Source organism: Phocoena phocoena, chromosome 12 (assembly GCF_963924675.1).
Source record: "Phocoena phocoena chromosome 12, mPhoPho1.1, whole genome shotgun sequence".
NCBI lineage: Eukaryota > Metazoa > Chordata > Mammalia > Artiodactyla > Phocoenidae > Phocoena > Phocoena phocoena.
The window spans coordinates 67,083,404-67,105,311 of NC_089230.1; the positions used below are offsets into that span (position 1 = coordinate 67,083,404).

Consider the following 21,908-nt stretch of genomic DNA (forward strand, 5'->3'; position numbering starts at 1 on the left):
GCTTCTGGGCGAGCCTCAGTCTTACCATTTCTCTCTTCCATTCAGTTTAGACTCTTTCTGTTAACTGTTATACACACATGAACACCCACAGTCCCTTCCCTTATGAAACAGGGAAAGTGATTCTTACCTCACAGGACTGTAGTGAGGATGCAATATCATTAGGCTTCCCCTGGTGGACCCTGGATAAATGTAGCTGCCATTATAATTATTATTAATTATTGTTATTCTTCCTAAACACTGCCACCGGCTTTAGAAATAGAACTTATTTTCCACGATCGCTGCCCTGCAGTATTGTCTTGTTTTGAAACTCTAAGTGGATGACCTTGAAATAGTCATGGAAGCTGAAACTACCCTGATTACAGTCTAGATGGCTGTCATAATCAAATACAATGAACAACACAATTAATCTGACACATGTTTAATGATATGCATAATCATTATTTTGCTATATGTTAATTAGACATAAGTGGTAAGTTGTTCATATAAATGATGTTAATCAGAGTTACTTTTATCCGGCTAAAACAAACACGGGGAGGGAGGGGTTGGGCGGAGGAGGGAGCAGGGCCTTGCTGGTAGATTGCTTTTCTGTTGCCGAGTGCAGTGTTCCTGGGAGCCCGCCCGGTTCAGTAAGAACCGGTCTGGGTATGGGTCACAAATGGGGCATGAGTTCTGGGGTTTCTTGAGACTGTTTGCTGGAGCAGCCATGAGCTAGCCCATGGCTGCAGGGGGTGGCCGGGGATGCATGCCACAGCCCGGGAAGCAGGCAGCCCTGTAATTGGAGACCTTAGAAGCAGGTGACCTGGTCTGCTCAAGAATCTCAGCTGGGATTCGGAAAACGTATACACAGTTTCAGATAAGGGAAAAGGTACAGGACGTGCTCCTTTGCCTATAAAGAAAGGATACATAACTGATTACATCAGTGGCTTCAGAGGGCTCAGTTTTGATCATTAAGGCCATATTAATAATGATAATAGCAGTTAGCATTTATTGTGCATTTTATATGCTCTCAACACTATGCTTAGCACTATATATGTATTATTTCATTGCATTAGGAGACTTTGAGGTAATTATTATTCATGTACAGTTGAGGAAATTGAGGCTCAAAGAAGTTACTCAATTTGCCCAAACTTATACGATGAATAAGAGAGCTGGGATTCAAACCCAAGTCATTTGTGTTTGCAGGCCACACCTTTTCGTAAATAGACCAATTTATTTATTTAACTTTTTATTTTGAAAATATTTCCAATCTATGGAAAATATGCAAGAATAGTACAGTGAACTCCTATGTACCCTTCACTGGGATTCACCAATTTTTATCAGTTTGCCATATTTGCTCTTTCTTTCTTTTTCTAATACAGTTGACCCTCCATGTGGGTTCCATATCCGCAGATTCAACCAACCAGCGGATTGAAAATATTCAGAAAAAAAAAAAACCCAGAAAATGCCAAAAAGCAAAACTTGAATTGGCCGCATGCTGGCAACTATTTACATAGCATTTACATTGTATAATCTAAGGATACTTAAAAGTGTATGGGAGGGAATTAATTGATATTTATAGGACATTCCATCCAAAAACAACAGAATACACTTTCTTCTCAAGTGCTTATGGAACATTCCCCAGGATAGATCATATCTTGGGTCACAAATCAAGCCTTGGTAAATTTAAGAAAATTGAAATTGTATCACATATCTCTTCCAACCACAATGCTGTGAGAATAGATATCAGTTACAGGAAAAAATCTGTAAAAATACAAACACATGGAGGTTAAACAATATACTACTTAATAACCAAGAGATCACTGAAGAAATCAAAGAGGAAATCAAAAAATACCTAGAAACAAATGACAATGAAAACACGACAACCCAAAACCTATGGGATGCAGCAAAAGGAGTTTTAAGAGGGAAGTTTATAGCAATACAATCCTACCTCAAGAAACACGGAACATCTCAAATAAACAACCTAACCTTACACCTAAAGCAATTAGAAAATGAGAAAAAAAGCCCCCAATGTTAGCAGAAGGAAAGAAATCAAAGATCAGATAAGAAATAAATGAAAAAGAAATGAAGGAAACGATAGCAAAGATCAATAAAACGAAAAGCTGGTTCTTTGAGAAGATAAACAAAATTGATAAACCATTAGCCAGACTCATCAAGAAAAAAAAGGGAGAAGACACAAATCAATAGAATTAGAAATGAAAAAGGAGAAATAACAACTGACACTGCAGAAATACAAAGGATCATGAGAGATTACTACAAGCACCTATATGCCAATAAAATGGACAACCTGGAAGAAATGGACAAATTCTTAGAAAAGCACAACCTTCCGAGACTGAACCAAGAAGAAATAGAAAATATAAAGAGACCAATCACAAGCACCGAAATTGAGACTGTGATTAAAAATCTTCCAACAAACAAAAGCCCAGGACCAGATGGCTTCACAGGCGAACTCTATCAAACATTTAGAGAAGAGCTAACACCTATCCTTCTCAAACTCTTCCAAAATACAGCACAGGGAGGAGCACTCCCAAACTCATTCTATGAGGCCACCATAACCCTGATACCAAAACCAGACAAATATGTCACAAAGAAAGAAAACTACAGGCCAATATCACTGATGAACATAGATGCAAAAATACTCAACAAAATACTAGCAAACAGAATCCAACAGCACATTAAAAGGATCGTACATCACGATCAAGTGGGGTTTATCCCAGGAAAGCAAGGATTCTTCAATATACGCAAATCAATCAATGTGATAAACCATATTAACAAATTGAAGGAGAAAAAAACATATGATCATCTCAATAGATGCAGAAAAAGCTTTCAACAAAATTCAACACCCATTTATGATAAAAACCCTCCAGAAAGTAGGCATAGAGGGAACTTACTCAACATAATAAAGGCCATATATGACAAACCCACAGCCAACATCGTTCTCAATGGTGAAAAACTGAAACCATTTCCTCTAAGATCAGGAACAAGACAAGGTTGCCCACTCTCACTATTATTCAACATAGTTTTGGAAGTTTTAGCCGCAGTAATCAGAGAAGAAAAAAAAATAAAAGGAATCCAAATTGGAAAAGAAGAAGTAAAGCTGTCACTGTTTTCAGATGACATGATACCATACATAGAGAATCCTAAAGATGCTACCGGAAAACTACTAGAGCTAATCAATGAATTTGGTAGAGTTTCAGAATACAAAATTAATGCACAGAAATCTCTGGCATTCCTATACACTAATGGTGAAAAACCTGAAAGAGAAATTAAGGAAACACTCCCATTTACCATTGCAGCAAAAAGAATAAAATATCTAGGAATAAACCTACCTAAGGAGACAAAAGACCTGTATGCATAAAACTATAAGACACTGATGAAAGAAATTAAAGATGATACAAACAGATGGAGAGATATACCATGTTCTTGGATTGGAAGAATCAACATTGTGAAAATGACTATACTACCCAAAGCAATCTACAGATTCCATGCAATCCCTATTAAACCACCAATGGCATTTTACACAGAACTAGAACAAGAAATTTCACAATTTGTATGGAAACACAAAAGACCCCGAATAGCCAAAGCAATCTTGAGAACGAAAAACGGAGCTGGAGGAATCAGGCTTCCAGACTTCAGACTATACTACAAAGCTACAGTAACCAAGACAGTATGGTACTGGCATAAAAACAGAAATAGAGATTAATGGGACAGGATAGAAAGCCCAGAGATAAACCCACACACATATGGTCATTTTATTTTTGATAAAGGATGCAAGAATATACAATGGAGAAAAGACAGCCTCTTCAATAAGTGGTGCTGGGGAAACTGGACAGCTACATGTAAAAGAATGAAATTAGAACGCTTCCTAACACCATACACAAAAATAAACTCAAAATGGATTAAAGACCTAAATGTAAGACCAGACACTATTAAACTCTTAGGGGAAAGCATAGGCAGAACACTCTATGACATAAATCACAGCAGGATCCTTTTTGACCCACCTCCTAGAGAAATGGAAATAAAAACAAAAATAAACAAATGGGACCTAATGAAACTTCAAAGCTTTTGCACAGCAAAGGAAACCATAAACAAGACCAAAAGACAACACTCAGAATGGGAGAAAATATTTGCAAATGAAGCAACTGACAAAGGCTTAATCTCCAAAATTTACAAGCAGCTCATGCAGCTCAATATCAAAAAAAGAAACAACCCAATCCAAAAATGGGCAGAAGACCTAAATAGACATTTCTCCAAAGAAGATATACAGACTGCCAACAAACACATGAAAGGATGCTCAACATCACTCATCACTAGAGAAATGCAAATCAAAATTACAATGAGGTATCACTTCACACCAGTCAGAATGGCCATCATCAAAAAATGTACAAACAATAAATGCTGGAGAGGGTGTGGAGAAAAGGGAATCCTCTAGCACTGTTGGTGGGAATATAAATTGATACAGCCATTATGGAGAACAGTATGGAGGTTCCTTAAAAAACTAAAGATAGAACTATCATACGACCCAGCAATGCCACTACTGGACATATACCATGAGAAAACCATAATTTAAAAAGAGTCATGTACCACAATGTTCATTGCAGCTCTACTTAGAATAGCCAGGACATGGAAGCAACCTAAATGTGCGTTGACAGATGAATGGATAAAGAAGATGTGGCACATATATACAATGGAATATTAGCCAGCTATAAAAAGAAACGAAATTGAGTTATTTGTAGTGAGGTGGATGGACCTAGAGACTGTCATACAGAGTGAAGTAAGTCAGAAAGAGAAAAATAAATATCGTATGCTAACACATATATATGGAATCTAAAAAAAAGGTTCTGAAGAACCTAGGGGCAAGACAGGAATAAAGACGCAGACATAGAGAATGGACTTGAGGACCCGGGGAGGGGGAAGGGTAAACTGGGGCGAAGTGAGAGAGTGGCATGGACTTACATACACTACCAAGTGTAAAATAGATAGCTAGTGGGAAGCAGCCGCAAAGCACAGGGAGATTAGCTCTGTGCTTTGTGACCACCTAGAGGGGTGGGATAGGGAGGGTGGGAGGGAGATGCAAGAGGGAGGAGATATGGGTGTATATGTGTAGCTGATTCACTTTGTTATAAAGCAGAAACTAACACACCATTGTAGCAATTATACTCCAATAAAGATGTTAAAAAAAAAGAAGTATATGGAAGGATGTGTGTAGGTTATATGCGAATACTGTGTCTTTTTGTTTGTTTGTTTGTTTGCGGGACGCGGGCCTCTCACTGTTGCGGCCTCTCCCGTTGCGGAGCACAGGCTCCGGCCATGGTTCACGGGCCTAGCCGCTCCGCGGCATGTGGGATCTTCCCGGACCGGGGCACAAACCTGTGTCCCCTGCATCAGCAGGCGGACTCTCAACCACTGCGCCACCAGGGAAGCCCATACTGTGTCGTTTTATATAAGAGACTTGAGCATCTGCAGATTTTGTTATCTGCTGGGGGAAATCCTGGAACCAAGCCCCTCCCCCCGCCCCGATGGTGAGGGATGACTGAACGTGTTTGTTTTTGCTGAACTAATTGGGAGGAATTTGTAACATGATTCTATAGGAATCATGTCCTATAACAAGGATGTTTTCTTGTAGGATCACAGTTTTAACTTTCAAATTAAACTTATTTAACATATCTGTATTACTCTTATCTAATATAGAGTCCATTTTCAAATTTTACCAAAGGTCCCAATTCTATGTTCCATAGCAGTTTTTTTGCTGGATCTAGCCCAGCATTTTGCTGCCGTTTCTCTTCAGGCTGCTTTATTTTGGATCAGTTCTTCACCCCTTCTTGGTCTTTCATCAGGCTGTGCTTTGGGCAGCCTGGTTATTCTGTCACGAGAGAAAACTGGAAGCCCTTGTGGGCTACGGAGGGGAGAAGAACTAACCTCCATCCCTCACCTGTGTTCCTCAGGTGCCTGGAGAGTTGCCCAGCTGACACACCACACTCAGTGTGTCAGTAGGAAAGTGACTGTCGTACGCTGTGTACATTCTTGTGATTGGGGGTTTCTGAGATCTTTAGCCGAAAGGCACTGTAAGTGTAAACTCCCTGTCATTATGATTATCGTTCTCTTTGTGAAAGCTGGTCTCCGTCTCTGGGTTACAAACTGAAGTTCTTTCTCAATTGTCAAATATGTTTTGGTTTCTGTCCCCATTTAGTCTCAAAGAAGATGGAGCAGGAACCCCTTATGACAAGGAATCAACAGCCATTATAAAGCTGAATAATACAACAGTTCTTTATTTAAAAGAGGTGACCAAGTTCCTGGCTCTCGTTTGCTTTGTCAGAGAGGAAAGCTTTGAAAGAAAAGGTAATTTTTTGTGTGATTTAAATGAAGCATTTCCATTCAGACGTTGAATGCAGGTGGACAGCAGTGTGCCTTGGGAAGCTTCCAGACTTTAGTCACAGGCCCCTTTGGCTCCTCCCAACATCCTGGGGTTTTGGGATCCGTGAACCAGCCTGCCTTCTAGTGATGCAGCTGCCGTGAGGCGGTAGTGGAACCACGCCATCCTCCCAGGGAGGGGCTTGAGCTTTTCTGGGAGCAGAGCCAGCTGGGGCGTTGTTGCCAGGCTGTAGATCTCTTACCCCGGGGAGGTCCCCTAGCCTACAGGGGGTGCCAAGGCCTCCCTCTTGGTCCACACCCATAGAAGGTATTAGGGACCTTGTGACCACTTGTCCTCCCCGTGTAAAGGATGAAACTCATACAACATTAAAGCTAGATGTTATTTAACTTCTGTTCAGCCCTTGTCCATTCTTTAGTCCTAAAACACAGGGACAGCATCGTGATTTCAAAACAGGGAGATATGAATATATTTAATAACGTCACCAAATATCTTTTTAGGACCAAATTTATTTGGAAACAAAAGCAATTAACCCTCATAAAGATACTCATATTCCCCCGCCCTGCCGGGCGCCACTATGTAAACTGGGAAATATCAGTTTACTGATATAGCTAGGGATTTTTGCTAGTAATTAGGGGATGATTTACCTAAATTCCCAACAAAGTGGCAATAGTAACATTTTCTGAAATAGCCTTTCTTCTTATATGCAATACATGTTCACTATAAAAATACTTTAAAAACTTAGGAAAGTATAAAAAAATCAGTTTCACCATCTAGAGCTAAACTCCATGTTAAATTTCTGGGATTTTTTTTCTCCTTCCTTTTCTCCCTCCCTTTCATCTTTCATCCCTTCTTTCCTTCCTTTCTTCCAACAAAAGTGGTACCATATTGCCTATATAATTTTCTATCCTGTTGTTTTCACTTATTTATATCATGGAAATCTTCTTAATTCATTGAGCCTGAAAACATGATTTAGATTTTTATTTTTTTAATTAATTAATTTTTTTTGCAGTACGCGGGCCTCTCACTGTGGTGGCCTCTCCCGTCGCGGAGCACAGGCTCCGGACGCGCAGGCTCAGTGGCCATGGCTCACGGGCCCAGCCGCTCCGCAACATGTGGGATCTTCCCAGACCAGGGCACGAACCCTTGTCCCCTGCATCGGCAGGCGGACTCTCAACCACTGCACCACCAGGGAAGCCCATGATTTAGATTTTTATTACTTCTTTTTGTTACAGAGTAATAGATTCATTTAGAAAATTTAGATATAATAAATAAGCAAAAAAGAAATAATTATTAATAAGCTTCTCACTCACACAATCACTCTTGATATTTTTTGTATAACTTTCCAGTTTTTTCATAGATATCTCTATATATGGGATTATATAATAAATACTACTTTATAACCTTCACTTAAATTATTACAGACATCTTTCCAATTCATTAAATCTTTTTTTAACCACATCATTTTAATGATTAGTTTCTTCTATTGTTAGAAATGTGTGTTGTTTCTAGATTTTGATGTTATAAATAATCCATAATGACCTTCTTTCCACTAAATATTTGTGTACATCTTTGGTTATTTCCTCAGGAAATACTTCAACAAATGGAATTACTTAGATCAATACATTTTGGTAGCTTCTAATGCATATTACCAAAATGTCCTTCAGAAAGTTTTTACTGGTTTATGCTATTAAGAGAATATGAGTGTGTCCATTTTGCTTTATTCTCATTAATATTGGGTTTTAGCATTAAACATTGATAATTGAAAACAAATTTACATTTTTCCTGCTTCTTAGTGAAGTTGTGTATTTTTTCATGTATTTACTATTACCAGCCAAATTGCCTGTTATGTCCTTGGCCCTCAAAACTTTTAATTAAATGCTGGTAATCTTTTACTTTTTATTTTCATCTTGCTGAAACTAAGAACAGATTATATAATGGATTCATGGAATTTTGAAGATAGACGGGACCATCCTGTGTTTCACTCTCTCAGTTACTGATGATTTTACCTAGACCCAGGAAATAGAAGTGACTTTCTCCTATGGTCATACCACCAAGTGTATAGCAGTCTGGGCTAAAGATTTCTAGGCTTCTCCCTGTATGGAATCAGTTCTGTGTTTTGTGTTTTAAACCATTATACATATATTCCCTTGGTTAAAGATATTTCTAGAATTTATATTTGGTGATTAATATTTTGTGTTGATTTTGGAAACTAAGGAAAGTAAAAGTAATGCAAATAGTACAACTATAGACCCCAAACCATCTAGGGTGATGACAGGTCCTAAAATTTAGGTTACAATAACATCAACCTTGAGAGCTTGTTTATTTTGAACTGATTTTACACTTAACAGAAAAGTTGCAAAAATAGTATGTAGTTTATATATACTCATCCAGCTTCCTGAAATGTTAACATGTTACGTACTGTAGTACAGTTTTCAAAGCTAGGGAATTAACATCAGTATAATACTATCAATATTAATAAAACTTACAGACCTTATTCAAATTTCACCAGTTTTTCCAAAAATACCTTTTTTTTCTGTTCCAGGATCCCAAATTGATTTAGTTATTATTTCTCCTAGTCTCCTCCAATCTGTGATGGTCTTTCTGACACTTTTGAAGAGTACTCATCAATTATTTTGTATAACGTTCCTCAAATTGGGTTTGTCTGATATTTTCACACAATTGGAATGAGATTATGCAATTTGGCCAGAATACCGCACAGAAATGATATTGTGTCCTTAGTGTATCATATATTTATGATGTTAGTTTGGCTTATTACTGGCGATGCTGCCCTTGATTTAGTTAAGATAGGGTCTACCAGGTCTTTCCCCTGGAGAGTTCCTACTTTTCACTTTGTAGTGAATAAATACTTTCAAACTATGCAAATCCTTTCTCCTCACACTTTTGCCCACTAATTTTAATGTCCATCTATGGTCCTGTGAGTTAATTTAAGCAGGGATTTCTCATGTGGATCTTGGGCAACTTACTGTTAAACCACCTAGGGAGGATCATCTCTGAAGATAGGCAGATTTTGTAAAATTTATTAAACTAATTAGAAACCTGAGTATTTGTTTTAATGTGATAAGAGAGATAAATAGGCAGACAAGGTTTAACCCCATGAAGGTAAACTTGTTTGCTTTTTAGGGTGACTAACCAATCTCCATTTGCCTGGGACAGAGGTGAGGGTTCCTGAAACAGGGGACCTTCAGGGCTGCAACTGGGAAAGTCCCAGGCAAATGCATTAAGTTGATCACCTTAGCTTTAGAAAGAGCTTGATGCTTTACATATGCATGGAGTGGTTCCATTTGTTTTTGCTGCTTTAATCTCAAGTGTTGAGTCCTGCTGGTGCTGATAATCAACACTTGTTAATTGACTTGTCCTGATGTTGGTCTCTGTCTGTGTTTTCGTGGATGATTTCTGACGGCTTTGGCAGAAAGAGGAGGATAGAAAGCGGAAGTGGGATTCTTGGTCTTATAGCTGCACATCATAGGCACCTTGGGAAGGGAGGTGGTTAAAAAATATGGCCATCGAGGCCTGCCACAGAACAATTAGAACAGAATTCCTGGGGGAGGAACCTGGGGTTTGTTAATCTTTAAAAAGTTCTCTGGATGCTTTTAATATGCAGCTGTGATTGAGAATCGCTGAACCAAGAGAAGGAGGTAGGACCATCCCATAGCTGCGTATGGTTCTGAACATACTGCTTGTTCTGTTCGTGTCTCTGTATTTTCTTTTTCTTTTAATAAATTAATTTATTTATTTTGGGTTGTGTTGGGTCTTCGTTGCCTCATGCGGGCTTTTCTCTAGTTGGGGCGAGCGGGGGCTACTCTTCATTGCGATGCGCGGGCTTCTCATTGTGGTGGCTTCTCTTGTTGCAGAGCATGGGCTCTAGGCACACGGGCTTCAGCTGTTGTGGCACGTGGGCTCAGTAGTTGTGGCTCACGGGCTTAGTTGCTCCACGGTATGTGCGTTCTTCCCGGACCAGGGCTTGAACCCGTGTCTCCTGCATTGGCAGATGGATTCTTAACCACTGTGCTTCCAGGGAAGCCCTGTTCCTGTATTTTCAACTGCGTTTTATGAAAGAGTTCAAATAAACAGCAAACTCTTTGTTTTTTTTTTTTTTTTTTTTTCTTGCGGTTCACGGGCCTCTCACTGCTGTGGCCTCACCCGCTGTGGAGCACAGGCTCCGGACGTGCAGGCTCAGCGGCCATGGCTCACGGGCCCAGCCGCTCCGCGGCATGTGGGATCCTCCCGGACCAGGCACGAACCCGTGTCCCCTGCATTGGCAGGCGGACCCTCAACCACTGTGCCACCAGGGAAGCCCGAATTTTCACTTTTAAAGCTCCAAAGGCAGCAAGATTACTGTTACATTTAATTTTATTTATTTTTATTTTTTTATAAATTTATTTATTTAGTTTATTTTTGGCTGTGTTGGGTCTTTGTTGTGGTGTGCGGGCTTCTCATTGCAGTGGCTTCTCTTGTTGCAGAGCACGAGCCCTAGGTGCATGGGCTTCAGTAGTTGTGGCTCACGGGCTCTAGAGCACAGGCTCAGTAGTTGTGGCGCACGGGCTTAGCTGCTCCGCGGCATGTGGGATCCTCCCGGAGCAGGGCTCGAACCCGTGTCCCCTGCATTGGCAGGCGGATTCCCAACCACTGTGCCACCAGGGAAGCCCCTACTGTTAACATTTTAAATGTGCACCATGAATAAATTGAGATTTGTCAGGAATCATAGTAGGCTGGATCTGAAATTTCCCTAGTTGAATTCTAATTGAGCCAAAGTCCTCTAGCTAAGCTTTCTGCCTAAGGCAGTTGGTTGCACACATAGGCAGAGAATTTTGAGGTGGTTCTCACATCTCTTATCCAAACTCCCACTAAATAAAATCATTTCTATGCTCCATGTTTCTTTCTGTTTTTGAAGTTCATGCTTTGTTTGGAAGATGGTTCCAAGAAATAAAAGTGAGGAAGTGGGGAAATAGACAAGGGAGGTAGAAAAGCCATCCGCAGTGGGAGCTGTATGCTCACTCATGCTGGGGGAATCTCGGAGAAGCTGTGTGCAAGAAATTCAGAATCACCCCCATTGGGCATGCAAGACTTCCACATTTGTCCACCAACTCCCATGTCTCTTTGTGTGAGGGATGCCCTCAGAAACGTTTATTTCCATAGCCCTGGTACCTGTCTGTGTACCAAAGAAAGCGTCAGGCAGAGAAGAGATGCCCATACCTGGGCTTGCGTATTTCTTATTACTTTCTCCCTCCTGCCTCACTGGTCTTTTCTTGAGGAAATTGTCTCCTAGTTTTATTGCACTGTGGTCACTATCACTGCAGAAGCAGCAGAGGGCGCCACTCAGAGAGTTTCCTGCTCCTGGAAGCTGAGATGGTGTTTCTTCCAGCGTACTTGTGGTTGGTTACATGACTGCTTTGAAGCATTTCTCTTCTTGTCTGGAAAACAATTCTTTTTTTGGGGGGGGGTTGGGGGGTACTCTGGAAGCATCACCTGAGTGGATGCAAATAATTTTGGGACTAGTTATTTTAATAAATTTAAAGATAGTAAATGGAACCCACTGCCTTATCCTAATTGGTATAAACGTAATGCTGCTCTCAACACTTTACAAGTTAGTGGTGATGATGAGAAATATGCTCAAGACAGATTATATTTTATTCTATTTTTCAATTCTACAAAATTCTATTAATTTCTGAAAATACAAGAAGATTCTCCACTATTATTCTCCATTTAAAATTTACTTCATATTGAAAAAGTGAGAGTGTCATTGGTTGTTGAATTCCTGAGCTCAGAGTTCACCTGAGGTGATGATAACCACTCTAAAATTAGGGACTGGGCTTCCCTGGTGGCGCAGTGGTTGAGAGTCCGCCTGCCGATGCAGGGGACGCGGGTTCGTGCCCCGGTCCGGGAAGATCCCACATGCCGCGGAGCGGCTGGGCCCGTGAGCCATGGCCGCTGAGCCTGCGCGTCCGGAGCCTGTGCTCCGCAACGGGAGAGGCCACAACGGTGAGAGGCCCGCGTACCGCAAAATAAATAAATAAATAAAACAAAATCAGGGACTTTGTTTTCCCCAGGGCTTATGACAACGGCTCTGTGACCTTGAGATCTCAGCTACACTCCAAGTCAGGGTCTGCCTCTACTCAGAGTCAATTTAATAAAATACCTTTTGGGGAAAAAATACTAATAAGTATTTCATTGAAGATATATCTTAATTGTTCTTACAATCTTTAATTCTGAAAGATTTTTTTAAAAGGCAGTTCAGTTGGTTCTTCAAACTTTTTGGGTCATAGACACCTTTGAAAATGTGGTATATACTCTGGAACCTTTCGTTAGTAAAAATATATATAGTCACAAGACTTTGCCTGCAATTCCTGAAGCCCAGCTGCACACCTCCTAGAGAAATCTATAGATCTTATGTTAAGCCTGTTCCTCTACCGCCCCCTACTGGCTTGTCTTCGCCATAGCTGCCATGAAAAGAGATTATTTCTAGGCGGCACCTCTATAAATATTTTTGTTTTCTTCTCCAGGGCTGATTGACTATAATTTTCATTGCTTCCGGAAGGCCATCCATGAAGTTTTTGAGGTGAGAATGAAAGTGGTGAAATCACGAAAGGTTCAGAATAGGCTGCAGAGGAAAAAAGGAGCCACCCCTAACGGGACGCCTAGGGTGCTGCTGTAGGTGAGGTTTCAGGAACATCTTTTGAAATCAGACCTTTCAATGAGGCTGCTGCTCTGTTGCACTAAAGGAAGAGGAAGAAGGAGATGGGGACACATGACATATATTTGCTGTAAAAAAAAAATTCCTGCCACCCACTTGATCTTCTCTTTTTTTTAAATAAAGTAAGCACTTTGAAGCAAAAACGTATATTAACAATGAAGTGAAATCTACTGTAACTTCATTACACAAATGTAAATTTTATGGTCTGTAGTCAGAAAAAATCCTGTGTGAGAACTGCCAGGAACTGTATATATTTTGCACTTTTTCATGTTTATTTTTTTTTCCTCATTGAACGAAACTTTGATAAAACAACTTTTCTAGGCTCTTTTCTGTCCTTGGTGTCTAGGACATGCATACCGAGTCCATATCTATAGGGCAGTCAGAAAGTAATCAAAAAGTGATGCGTTGGCAATGACTTTTTATAAATTTGGGAATCTTTGCTACCAATTGTTGAGAAAAACATTTTTCAGTGGAGGAACAGATTGGGGCAGCAAGCTCCAGGAGCAATAAGAACTGTCCCCTGTTTATAACTGACATAAATAGAAGTTTTATAGAATAATATTAGCACCAAACTTATCTAAAAATTTCTATAGCCGTGACAGTGCTTCCCTAGTCGACCCTTTTTACAAAACTCTTTACCTCAACACACATCTCTATAATCATTTTATACAGAGAGGTTATTTCTTTTTGCTGCATTACTGTTCTTTAGGACCTTTGGGACCAGATTTCCAAAATGGTGCCGATCAATGGAGAGAAATCAGAATGTCACTAAATTGCAGGGTTTCTGGAGGCTTTTCTGTACCTGCCACTCAGGCTAAAGTAATAACATCAGAGGCCACATGGTTTCCCAAATGTAGGTGATTGGCAACTGCAGATTTTAAAATATGTCCTATACAACGTTTGGCCCCTGTGGAATGAGCCTCTTACTGTGCAACATTGCAAATGTTTATTTAGGACCAGTTTTGTTGTTGTTGTTGTTTTTGCATTGCTCCACGACCACAGGTAATATCTCAGTTCTCTGCCACAGAGCTGAATCCTGATGGGCACATTTGTCCCCTCTGAGTCTCCCTCTCACCTGTGACAGTGTGCCTTGTGGACTCTGCCTGTTTCCACCTTATGATTGAACTAGAGCTCGACTCTCCAGCAGCGTGTTCTGCATGGCTAAAGAGCCATCCTGAAAACCTCTAAAGGTCAGTGGAAAAGGATGGCCAGGGGAGGCATTACAGTTAGCTTTGTGTCTGTTTCTATGAAATTCTTCCACTTATGTTTACTTTAGGCCAACAGCAAGTTAATAGATTCTAAATCTACCCCCATCCCAAACCATTCCAAGTAGCTTATTCTAGATCCCTCTCAAGGGTCAGTGCCCTAAGGAAAGCATGTTGGCAGGTATTAGAAAATGTTTTTAGCAGAGCCTCATAGGGATAGCAATGCTGATCCTAGCAAAAATGGATCAGGTTCCTAAAGCAACTTGTTCTTGAAGCTATCCCACTACTATCTACAGCTTCTTTCCATCCTCTTCCCTTCCATCCTTTTCCCAAGTCCTATTCCTTTGAGGCTGGTAACTGTAATTTAAGATGGTAGCTGACTGGGGTTTAAGGTTTGAGCCCTCCCAAGGGTCTGTGCATTTGAGAAGGAAATTTCTAAAAATCATGAAGGTGCCCTAACTCCCTTCCTCATGATTCCTACTCAGAAACACAGGTGGGTAGGAAGCCAGGGTTCCAGGGAAGTCTTTTTCCTGATTTTCAGACCTATAACCTGTTAGACCTTTGCCAACATGGTACATGGAAGTTATTCTTATAAATCTATTCTTTAATATTTTTACACAGTGTTTCTTTTTGGATAAGCAAATAAAGAATCACTTTTCTAAAGTGACTTTATCCTCAAGATAGAGACATTTACCTGTCTGGTAAATCACACATTACTTAGGTATATATGTTATTATAACCAGGTGGAGCTTCCATTTTTAAGCTGGGTATATGATGGGTTTTTGTTAAAATGTGCCTTAAAAGCCTATTACTTCAAGAGCAAATGATTCTTTGGGGGAAAGGCAAAGTTAATGCTATGACATCAGACTCAAGTTCATGGTAGTAAGTGCACTCTTTGATTAATGACACACTGATACATAGACTACTGCCTCAAAGCCGTAAGCATGGCAATGACCTCTTAGTTAAAGAGAAATGTAGGAGTTATAAACATTCAGTTTCTGAAGTCTGTGCTATTGGAATTACAAAATCTCTTCAATTCCTTTTTCATTTTATTTTTGATATGGGACTTAGCTTACTTGTGTGTGGCCACCTTTAGGTCTCAAATGTAATGCTATAAATATGTATAAATATACAAAATAATGTATAAATACAAAGCCCAAATACGTGACTACAGTGACTGCTCTGGAACATTTTTGCTCGTTTTCAAAGGTTGAGAACTTGACCTACAGATTTCCAGGGCAATTAGAACTTCTATGTAGGGATGAGACTCTGCTTGTGAAATACCCTCTTTGGTTATTTTCAGTGATATAGATTAGTGTGTATGACCAGGATAGCGTGTTTCTGAAGGAATATATATCAAAAACTGGTTGACATTCACAGACGGTAATGTTTTGTGAACATGATATATTTTGGGCCCTTAAATGTAAAAATGCCTAAAAACACAGCAATATTGTTATATACGGGTTCTATGAAACACACTCGAGAAAAACAGCGGGATTGTCTTGATTATTAAAGTATGGTATGCATTCAACTTATGTGGACTGGATGTAATTTGTAATCAAGTATAGTATTTAGTATTATGTTTTACTTTAAGCAGTACATCATTTATAACCATTGTTAAAGCATTCCTTTCAAGAACGTTAGCTGCCCATTTAAAAGCGTGTGTCATACGCTCATGATTTGGTAACACTCTCATTTTATTTCAGGCATATTCGTAACTAATCTTTCTGGGAGCGGAATGGTCTCTTTGGTGAAAAGAAAGTATGGTCTTTCATGTTTGTGAGGTTGTTTACTGTATACATGCATATCACTGCTGGGTTCCTTTAGATAAATGTGTGTGTCCTAATTAACCAGCTATCGCTTTATGAGAATGAGCATAAATTGATCTATTTAAGCTGGATTTACATTTTTATTTATTTTTTTAAACACTCGTATCTCTCCATATTTTTGATGGGGGCATGCCTGTTTTGGCTGTAGAACTTATTTCAGTAAACTTCAGATGTTCTTGCTGCTCTGGCCCTAATCCCTAGCCATCTGAAAATTCTTTTCCTAACAGTCCACCTTTTGATTTTTACTTGCTTAGTAAGATTCCACCGTATAATGACTTTTACAGACCCCCTCAGAGTTCTCAGAGAAGGCTAGCATTAGATGTTAAATATGAAATCCTGTTTCTCATGGGAAAACCTGAACTGAAATAATTATTTCCAGACCTCCCTGGTGGTGCAGTGGTTAAAACCCGCCTGCCAATGCAGGGGACACGGGTTCAATCCCTGGTCCGGGAAGATCCTACATGCCACGGAGCAACTAACAACTGCTGAGCCTGTGCTCTAGAACCCGCGAGCCACAACTACTGAGTCCACGTGCCATAGCTACTGAAGCCTGCACGCCTAGAGCCCGTGCTCCACAACAAGAGGAGCCACTGCAGTGAGAAACCTGAGCACTGCAAGGAAGAGTAGCCCCCCGCTCTCTGCAACTAGAGAAAGCCCGCACGCAGCAATGAAGGTCCAGTGCAACCAAAAAAAAAAAATTATTTCCAAGTTTTTTTTTTTTTGGCTGCATTGTATGGCATATGGGATCTTAGTTCCCCGACGAGAGGTCGAACCCATGCCTTCTGCAGTGGAAGTTCAGAGTCCTAACCACTGGACCGCCAGGGAATTCCCCAAGATTTTTTTTTTTTTTGCGGTACGCGGGCCTCTCACTGTTGTGGCCTCTCCCATTGCGGAGCACAGGCTCCGGACGCGCAGGCTCAGCGGCCATGGCTCACGGGCCCAGCCGCTCTGCGGCATGTGGGATCCTCCCAGACCGGGGCACGAACTCGTGTCCCCTGCATCGTCAGGCAGACTCTCAACCACTGCGCCACCAGGGAAGCCCCCCCAAGATTTTTAATCAGTGGTGATGTTGAGTTTAGGGGAAAGAACATGTCATTAAAAGCATTATTTAATACTAACAGATATCGAGTGCACACGATATGCCATGCACTGCTCTTAAATAATTTTAATATTTTTACATAATTATCATATTATACAATTTACATATTATACAATTATACATAATTGTATAATATTTTACATAATTTAATATTTTTACAAAATTTTAAATAATTTTACATAATTATCCTCATAAACCCAAGAGGTAGGTACTATTTTTTTTTTTTTTTTTTTTTGCGGTACGCGGGCCTCTCACTGCCGTGGCCTCTCCCGTTGCGGAACACAGGCTCCGGACGCGCAGGCTCAGCGGCCATGGCTCACGGGCCCAGCTGCTCCGCAGCATGTGGGATCCTCCCAGACCGGGGCACGAACCCGCGTCCCCTGCATCGGCAGGCGGACTCTCAACCACTGCGCCACCAGGGAAGCCCGAGGTAGACACTGTTATCACTCCTATTTTACAGAGGAGGCAGCTATAAAAGATAAAATGAAAATAACTTGAGATCATATTACTAGCAAGATACGAGGCCCGGAGTTGGACCTAAGAGTCCACCCTGTCAATTACTGCTCTAAGTAACCTCACCAAATGTCCCTTAAAATTCCCTCCTTTCATGAGTAGGAAGAGGGAGACTTGAAGTTCAGAGTTTCTGCCGCATGGGCTCGTGAAGGCTGACGTGCTGAGGTGTTTAAAATACCTTTTCTTACGTTAAGAATCAGTAGGAGCCGTCTGCTAATGTGCTTCACTTGGAGGAGAAACTCAACAAAGATTATGCTGTTTTTCTTCCTAATCCATTAAATAACTCCAGTGCCCAAAATAATATTAACAGCATTTAAATATCAGAAATTTTAAATACTTTTTGTAGCCATTTGATTTCTTTCTTTTTTTTTTTTCTTCTTTGGCTCCGCTGCATGGTTTGCGGAATCCCCAACCAGGGATTGAACCTGGGCCCTGGCAGTGAAAGCACAGAGTCCTAACCACTGGACCGCCAGGGAATTGCCCAAGCCATCTGATTTTCTGAGAAGCAATAGTATATCAAACTGTAAGAAAATCAAGAGAGAATAGGCCTTTGATCTTAGCTATATTCAACCTTTACCTTGATTTTTTAGTATATGTAACAATAACTTAAAACACTGATCTGGATTAAAATTCTAAAAGATACATTTCAATCCTAATCCTTCAAACCTATATTTAAAATTGCCGCTAGCATACCTTTGTTGGACTCTCCTATAAGAGGGGCCTCAGATCTAACACGTCCCACATGGAACTGGCTTCTTCTTGCTAAATCTTCTCTCCCTGTGATGGCGTGACCACCCTCCCTAGGGTCCCTGCCAGAAACTTGGGTCTCTTTTTTTTTTCTTTTCTGCAGAAAGTTATTGTTTCCATTTTGGTCCAAGGCTTGAGAGAGGGCTCCAGGGTGATTAAAAAGCTGCCTAGGGCTTCCCTGGTGGCACCGTGGTTAAGAATCCGCCTGCCAATGCAGAGGACACAGGTTCGAGCCCTGGTCTGGGAAGATCCCACATACCTCAGCCCACGCACCGCAACAACTGAGCCTGCGCTCTAGACCCTGCGAGCCACAACTACTGAGCCTGCGAGCCTAGAGCCTGTGCTCCGCAACAGGAGAAGCCACCGCAATGAGAAGCCCGCACACCGCAACGAAGAGTAGCCCCCGCTAGCCGCAACTAGAGAAAGCCCACAAGCAGCGATGAAGACCCAATGCAGCCAAAAATAAATTAAAAAAAAAAAAAAAAAAAAGCTGCCTCGTGGATGCAGAGACGGACTTCAGGCAGAAGCCCTGACACCAGAGGGGCTCCTCAAAGGCTGCTGGGCTCCGGAGGCCCCTAGTCATGCTGGAGGGTGAGCCTTTCGAAGAGAGACTCGCCCAGCCCAGCCTGGGGACCAGCCAGCCTGCGGAGATCAGGCAGGTGGTCACCCGTCTTCTTGATGAGTTTCACCTGCTCATCCAGGAAGTGGCTCTCCAGGAAGTCACAGAGGTGGGGGTCTGCATGTGCAGAACCCAGGGCATGCAGATCCAAAAGTGCCTGGGTCTGGTTCTTTTCCAGAGAATGGTGGCTTCCATAGTGTCCTGGGTTTTAGCCCCCTCATCTTGGTGAGTATTCTACAAGTCCTGGAAGAGGGCGCTACCATCGCACTGGTTTTGCATTTTTAAGAGATGCTGTGCACCCTCGCACTCCTCCTCTGCCAGTTCGTGGAAACAGTGGCCCACGCCCTCCAGAGCCACATCGTCGCCATGGAAATAGAAGCCCAGGGAGAGGTAGGTGCGGGGGTCCCACAGATGTATGTTGACCGGGCCGTTGCTGATGGCCTCCACCTTGGTAGAACAGTTCTTTTTTTTTTTTTTTTTAGGGTATAGTTGTTTTACAATGTTGTGTTAGATTCTACTGTACAGTGAAGTGGAGTTCCCTGTGCTCTACAGCACGTCGGTAGAACAATTCTGAAGAATCTGGGAGCTCATGGTTGATCGGTAATAAAGAGCTAAGCTCAGAAAATGGTGTTGGCTCGTCCCGGAGGCCAATAATAGCTGAGTGGCTGATTCCAAAGGCTGCGACTGGAAAGTAAAGGTTGGAGGCTGGTGGGAGGCTGGAGCAAGGAGCGTCCCTGGGTCTGTTCCATCCAAACACTGTCAAAGCAAGACACAGATCTGCGGGACAGCGGAGCGCACTGCCCGGATCTCATTCTTTTTTTAAAAATTTATTTTATTTATTTTTATTTTTGGCTGCTTTGGGTCTTCGTTGCGGTGCGCGGGCTTCTCATTGTAGTGACTTCTCCTATCGTGGAGCACGGCGCGCGGGCTTCAGTAGTTGTGACGCACGGGCCCAGCTGCTCTGCGGCACGTGGGATCCTCCTGGACCAGGGCTCGAACCCGTGTCCCCTGCACTGGCAGGAGGATTCTTAACCACTGCGCCACCAGGGAAGCCCTGGATCTCATTCTTGACTCTCCCTTCCTGCACACCTCCTCCAAGCAATCATCCAGTTCCTTCAGCTCAGCTTTACAAAGGTCTACTGAATCTCTTCTCTCCACCTCCCCTCCACTCTCCTGGTCTAAGCCACCTTCTCCTCGAATCTGAATCTCAGTGGCCTGTTAACTAGTATCCCTCTGCCTCGGCCATCCATCCGTTCCATTCTGCACACAAGACCCAGAGTGACCATCTAAACCTCACTTCTGACCACATCACTTACTTGCTTGACACCTTCGTAGGTTTCCACTACAGGTATCAGTCATACTCCTCAAAAGAGTTTGCAAAACCCTGCCTGCTCAGTCCCGACCCCCTTCTCCAGCCTTGGTTCATTCTCCCTCAACAGCGCTGGACCAGTAGCACGGTCCTTTCTTTATCAGCCATTTTCTGAGTTAAATTATAATTTTCTTTCATTCAACAGTGATTGATAGGGTATCTATTATATGCCAGACCTCGTGCTAGTAAAAGAGCACAAAGACAGACAATGAAGATGGAAGGATTTTAATATCTAAAAATAATAGAAAAAAAACTAGTTTTAGATAGATCCTGTAGATGTTAGGTTTTGTAACCACAGCTGTATAGGATCTTACCACTCTCCGGCAAAGACCATGGAGAGTCATAACAAGCATCTGAAAAGTTGAGTTGTTCTACCAAGAGCAGATCAATAGCTCTATTTAATGTATTATTAATTTACTGTGACTAAATACAAGAGGTAGGCTGTGAAAGTAGAAATGTTTATTGAGGTAGTAGTGCCTTTCCCTGTAATTAAGAGAAGAGGTGAATTATCTTAAAGATGTGTTTTAAGTGTTACTTTAATTTTCAGACTTTTCTAACTTAATCCATATATGAAGTCAATATTATTTCCAAAATTAGATTTAATAAAAAGTTTATTAAAAAAATTTTAACATCTTTATTGGAGTATAATTGCTCTACAATGGTGTGTTAGTTTCTGCTTTATAACAAAGTGAATCAGCTATACATATACATATATCCCCATATCTCTTCCCTCTTGTGTCTCCCTCCCACCCTCCCCATCCCACCCCTCTAGGTGGTCACAAAGCACTGAGCTGATCTCCCTGTACAATGCAGCTGCTTCCCACTAGCTATCTATTTTACATTTGGTAGTGTATATATGTCCATGCCACTCTCTCACTTTGTCCCAGCTTACCCTTCCCCCTCCCAGTGTCCTCAAGTCCATTCTCTACGTCTGCGTCTTTATTCCTGTCCTGCCCCTAGGTTCTTCAGAACCATTTTTTAAAAGTTTATTTTACTGTTACTCCTCTTTTCCATCTGTTTGTACCAGGAACTCTGAGTGCTGTCCAAGGTAGATGTTTATATTCTCTTACTAAATTGATATGAAGAAGATGTGAAGAGAATCTGATGGTAAGAAATAGGGCTAATGCAGAGCTTTTTAAGAAGTCATTTAGAATTTTGAAAGGTTGGATGATTTTTTTAGTGAGGTGTTTTTTGTTTTGTTTTGTTTTTTTCTGGCTTCACCATGTGGCATGTGGAACTTCCCTGACCCGGGATTGAACCTGTGCCCCCTGCAGTGAAAGTGTGGAGTCCTAACCACTGGACCACCAGGGAAGTCCGGATGATATATATATATATATATATTTTTGGGGGGGTACCAAATTACTTTATTTGAAGGAAAAGTACTAAGGAAAGGACTTGGTGACCAGGGAAGTCACCCCTGTGGCTACGGGAAGCCAGCATAAGGC

At 41.4% G+C, this 21,908-nt stretch overlaps 1 protein-coding gene across 1 annotated transcript in view; it reads left to right on the forward strand.

Annotated features, from left to right (window-relative positions):
- Positions 1-13,145, forward strand: part of RRAGD (Ras related GTP binding D) — a 36,330-nt gene extending 23,185 nt beyond the window's left edge. The window contains exons 6-7 of the mRNA XM_065888728.1: positions 6,188-6,336; positions 12,892-13,145. Of these exons, the coding sequence (XP_065744800.1) occupies positions 6,188-6,336; positions 12,892-13,043 (301 nt within the window). The 3' untranslated portion in view covers positions 13,044-13,145. The remainder of the gene's footprint in view (positions 1-6,187; positions 6,337-12,891) is intronic.
- Positions 13,146-21,908: the final 8,763 nt, after the last annotated feature.